The 5,237-nt window shown below is 34.8% G+C and overlaps 1 protein-coding gene across 3 annotated transcripts; it reads left to right on the forward strand.

The window, feature by feature from the left end:
• Positions 1-1,377: 1,377 nt before the first annotated feature.
• Positions 1,378-3,657, forward strand: LOC125193260 (protein NRT1/ PTR FAMILY 5.5-like). 3 transcript variants are annotated; one of them, XM_048091031.1, is made up of 5 exons: positions 1,378-1,473; positions 1,579-1,634; positions 1,919-1,955; positions 2,022-2,236; positions 2,354-3,657. In XM_048091031.1, exons 3-5 carry the CDS (start codon positions 1,931-1,933, stop codon positions 3,497-3,499), a joined length of 1,386 nt encoding a protein of 461 aa, XP_047946988.1. In that variant the 5' UTR covers positions 1,378-1,473; positions 1,579-1,634; positions 1,919-1,930; the 3' UTR covers positions 3,500-3,657. The 3 variants fall into 3 exon arrangements, with proteins under 3 accessions (XP_047946988.1, XP_047946987.1, XP_047946989.1); XM_048091030.1 differs by having other exon boundaries at positions 1,919-2,236; XM_048091032.1 differs by having other exon boundaries at positions 1,398-1,634; positions 1,919-2,236; positions 2,332-3,657.
• Positions 3,658-5,237: the final 1,580 nt, after the last annotated feature.

Here is a 5,237-nt window from a genome sequence, read left to right on the forward strand (position 1 = left end):
CATAATTATAACTTAATTTATAATAATTCATAATAATAATTAATAATTTATTAAATAATTTAAATATAATTATATAATATAAATCGTATGATAAATAATAATAATTATTATTATAAATTAATAATTAATCAATAAAGTTATAGTGTAATTTTCAGTTATTAAATTTATTCACTTATAACATCCTTAAATATTATAATTATAATACTAATTATTATTATTATTATTATTATTATTATTATTATTATAAATGAGTATAATATTTCAAACTATAATTATATGTATTATTTTATATTATGATAAATAATCCGTATTTAAACTATCCATTGTAATAATAAATATAATAATATAATTATTATTTGTAATTAATAGTTTATTAAGAATTTATGTTATTATTCTTTTTTATAAATAAAAAATAATAAGTATATTTTTAGTTTGGTGTTTAAATTAAATATAAATTTAAAATCTTGATATTTTCCAAACACAGGAAAGTAAAGTTACTAGGAATCATATTCCCGGGATTCATTTTCCCAGGAATCATTTTCTTTGCCAACTTTACTTTCCCGTCAACCAAACATGGCCTTAGGACAATTTACAACAAATTAGTTGTAACTAACTTTTGAAAAATATCACATAACTTTAAAACGCATATAATTTGCTCGATTTAAATTATTTTTTCGCACAACATATATCAAATTAAAGATAATTTCATAAGGTATCTAACGAGAACATAAAAATTGTAGTAGTACGATCACCAGATTTGTTTCTCTTGTTTGACAGTCCCCTCATATGGAGTAATGTCCAAAATGTTGTTATTGATTAGGTCTATTATCCTAATAAAGTTAATACTATATTCATCTTCAAACGAGATACTATACTTGAATGCTGCATAAGTTTTGGTACAACCTATCACTTCTCCAAGAACAACGAGTTCTATACATGGCTAAAAGAAGAGAGGAAATTGAGAAGACAAATGCACTTATTATTACTCAGTCGGTGTGGTGAGGTTGTCATTTATAGAATATGAATTCAAATATCTCCTACATATTTTTACAATCCTCATCTTCATATAGTGTAGGAGTAAGTTACACTTGATAGAATTCGTCCCTTTCGAATCTTGGAGTGGTATTCTTGGGTGAGTTTGTGACAAGTGTCTTGAAGATAAAAAGTATTGAGATACTAATTGGAAAAGAATAGACATGAGTGGTAGGGGGCCACAGCAATATGAAACATTCCAAATATGGTGGCATTGTGGTACTCCTATATATTCCCTCCGGATTACCCCTTCAGTTTGACCTCAACTTAATCTGCACATGGTAATAGGTATGCATATGTCCTATATATAAATTGATGCCTCCAATATTAGAAATCAGAAAGAGAAGAGAATAGCATTTTGCTCCTCTCTCTACCTCTCTCTGTGTGTGTTTGGCAGGGAGAAGGAGAGAGCTTGAGACATTAAGCATTCACTTAAAAAGGGTTTGATTACTCTTTTATTTAAATATGGAATATGTGTTTCTTGATTATAACACTCTTCTTATCCTCTTTCTTGATTCTGAACCAATAGCTGATTTGGCTTTGCAGAATACACAGGAGAGTGACTGTGTCAAAAATATTAGAAAGTTCAGTGAGAATTTTAGGTAAAGAACTGAACTTTTTTTATACTACTATCTTGTTTGTAGAGAAATTGAAAATGCAAGATTTTGTTTTGGTTTGTTATGCATTATTTGTGATTAAAAAATTACTCCACCAGTCAACCTTATCTGGAAACTCAGCCTTTTAGTCAGCTGATGGAACCATTTAAGCATTTCATATAATTTTTATAGTATTTTTTTTAAATAAACCACCACAAGGGCTTATGGTTCATCAAATATAGAATATGTGTTTCTTGATTGATAATCCTAATCAGTAATCATTGGTGCAGAGGCTTTTAAGTATGAAGAGCGCCGTCAGAATATCTGGTAAATTATTAGTAAAACTAACTTTTTTACGTTGGATCCAAATTGAATACTCCATATTGTTTGCAGCATTGCAGTGGGCTGACATATTGGTGCTCTACGCCATGTTTGAGATGCAAGACTATCTCACTCAAGTTTGGGGGCTAAGTTACACCCACGCTGCTGGAATCCTCAACGTCTGGAATGGGATCTCTTTGCTTCTCCAACCTCTCTTCCTCTATGCCGTCTGCACCTTTCTTGGAAACTTCCGCATGCTCGTGCTCTCCAGCTCTTCCTACACTCTGGTCAGAAACTCAGTCACTCCCAAAAAGCCTCAAATTAATTGGAGTTGGATAGCACTTATAAACTGTTTCCAACTTCTCTTATTCATCTGATGTAGGATGGGTTTGTAACTTGTATAGGGAATATGGTTAGTGTTCATGTCAGCTCCCCCGGTTCTTGCCAAATCAACGGGCACGTGCAATCAATACAAGCAGGAATGCATAGGCAACACACAAAAGGCTCTCCTCTACACGGGGATGGCGTTGATAGCTGTCGGAGTAGCTGGCAACAACGTTTCAGTGGAATCATTTCTCAAAGAACAACCAGAAAAATCTGGTGGTGTGGCCATAGGTTGGCTGAGGGTGTCAGGTGGGGGTACGGTGGCCATTGTAGGCTTAGCAGGAGCCATCGCGCTCCCTCACATAAAGCCATGGACCTACCGGTTTGGAATCCCAGCGGTCTGCACTACTATTGCTGGCATATCCTTTCTCACCGGTTTATGTTGTTTCCAATTCGAATTCAATGGGCCAAATGAGGGCCGGATAGAAAACATGGAAAGAATATTCTCCTGCCCCATGATACCAATGTGGTTGACCTTCTTCGTGTGTGGGATCATTACCTCAACCGGCAACACGTACTTTGTGGAGCAGGCAAAGCACCTGGACCGGCACCTAGGATCGTGGGAGGTGCCTACGCAGGTGCTGCTGCTGGCTCAGACTTGGTTAGGCAAGTTGGTGGCATGGCTGGCAAGTTACAAAGGACATTGGGTTGTAAAGGCTAAGATGTTGGGGGTCATATGTTGTATAGTGGCTGCAGGGATGGAGAGACAGAGACTCGGGGTTGTTAAGAGCAACTGGTTGCTGGATAAACCGGAGGAAGATGTCCCAATGAGCGTGTATTGGTTGTTGTTCCAGTTCGTGTTGCTCGAAGGCTCGGAGACGTTGTTAGAGAATAGTGTGGAGGGGTTTGATGAAGAAGGCACAAGCGATGATCTGAAGGAGTTGAAGAGACGGTTCGGTGAGATTTTTAGCAAGGGGGTATCTGGGCAGGAGAGAGGGTGCATGGAGATCTTTAGCAAGGGGGTGTCTGGGCTGGGGTTCATGTGTGGTGTGCTCTTGGTTTTTGTTGTGGGGAAGCTAACCAGCTGGTTCCACTTCACCTTGAACCGGAGTCATTTGGACCGCTATTATTGGCTACTCGCGGTTTTGAGTGCAGCCACTTTAGTTCTATACGCAGTGGTGCGCTACTATGTGGGGCCGCAGGCCACGGTGACATCATCTGTTTAATTTGTGTATTACTACTATGTCTCAGTTGTTTCATAATAATGGTTTTTGTTTCAAAAGTTGCGAATTAATTTAATCTTTTTTATAAAATCTCGTTTGAGTGTTTTTTTATCTCATATCAATATTTATTTAAGAATTTAATAGAAATCTGTCTTTTTTAAGGTTGGTTTATCGTTATTCGTTATGGGTGATGTGCTCTTGATTTTTAAGTATTGTTTTGTCGTTACTCGTGTTATTATCCAATACTATACGGAAGGAAAATTTATGTGTAGCTCTCATGTTATGAATGGAACCTTTTGAGTAGGTTCTTACTCCAACTAAGGTACTATACTAAAGGAAACTTAGAATAGCATCAATAGATAAATAGATTCTTTCTTTCTTGTGTTGTACTAGCTAAGTAGGAGTAGTATAATAAACTTGCTAGTAAGTTTACCAGATTTGTTCCTTTGTTTGACATTCTCCTCATCAATGAGTATTGTTCAAAATGTTGTTCTATATTCATCCTCAAATTAGATACTTGCATTTGAATGCAAGATAAGTTGTGATGCATTGCTCTGATCACACTGTTTATGTGGTTTGTCCTTTTTTTGGATTGTATTTATTGCATTGTTTAAAAAATGTCACATTTATTTTTATTTTTATTTTTAAATTTCTCATATCAATATATAAAAATATGTTTTATGTCTTCAATTAACACACACAACATCCAAATATGATAGGAGTATCTATTATGAAAGGGATGAAGTTATAATAAATTTAATTTAAAATACAAAAGCATTTTATTCGTACATTCATTTGATTGCTTTACGAATGCAATATTAACAGTCTCTACGGATTGAAAAATACTACTAAAGCTATGCTATCGCCTAGCTATACTATCTACTCATACTTTCCATTCTTTATACTTGTAATAATCAATTATACTCCCTCCCTCCGTCCCGCTTAAGATGACACGTTTTTCTTTTTAGTTTGTCCCAACTAAGATGACACATTTCCTTTTTTGGTAACTTTCTCTCTCCAATCAATACACTCAACCACTTTTCTCACTCCTATTAAAATATACATCTTTTTTTATCTCTCTACTTTAATACTTACACTCACCTTCTCTCTCTTCAATTAAACACTTTAACCAATAACTCCTAAAACCCCGTGCCGACTAAGCAATGTGTCATCTTAGCCGGGACGGAGGGAGTAGTAGTATTAGAGCATCCTCATCCGTGCTCTTAGCTAAGAGCACGGAAGTCGAGGGCCCGGACCCATTTTTACTGCTTGTCCTTAGCTAAGGACAAGCTCAAGGGTCTCACCATTCTATTATTCAATTTAAATAAAAACATTTCCACAATATTAAAATGCATTAAAAATATCCGAAATACTATTACAAATTACAAAATAATTAAAAATTACTCCCTCCGTCCCGGAGTATTAGACTCACTTCTTTTGGGCACATGATTTAAGGAATTGATATTTAAATAGTTAAAGTGGAGAGAGTAAAGTATGAGAGAGGGAAAAAGTAGGGAAGAGAAGAGAGAAAAAAGTAGGTGGAGAATAAAATAAGATAGATGCTTTTTGCTAAAAAAGGAAATGAGTCTAATTTGTTGGGACATCCCAAAAAGGAAAGTTGGTCTAATACCTTGGGACGGAGGGAGTACATAATTAAAATCCTAAAAATTAAAAATTACATAATTAAAATTCTAAAAATTAAAAATTACATAATTAAAATCCTAAAAATTAAAAATTACAC

The sequence above is a fragment of the Salvia hispanica genome, chromosome 6 (assembly GCF_023119035.1).
Source record: "Salvia hispanica cultivar TCC Black 2014 chromosome 6, UniMelb_Shisp_WGS_1.0, whole genome shotgun sequence".
NCBI classification, from domain to species: Eukaryota; Viridiplantae; Streptophyta; class Magnoliopsida; order Lamiales; family Lamiaceae; genus Salvia; species Salvia hispanica.

Excerpts from the sequence above, each read along its gene's own strand:
- LOC125193260 (XM_048091030.1), top strand. The coding sequence starts at position 1,931 with ATGAAGAGCGCCGTCAGAATATCTGGTAAATTATTAGTAAAACTAACT. Across the intron at positions 2,237-2,353 it reads CCAGCTCTTCCTACACTCTG|GGAATATGGTTAGTGTTCAT; the intron begins GTCAGAAACTCA and ends TAACTTGTATAG.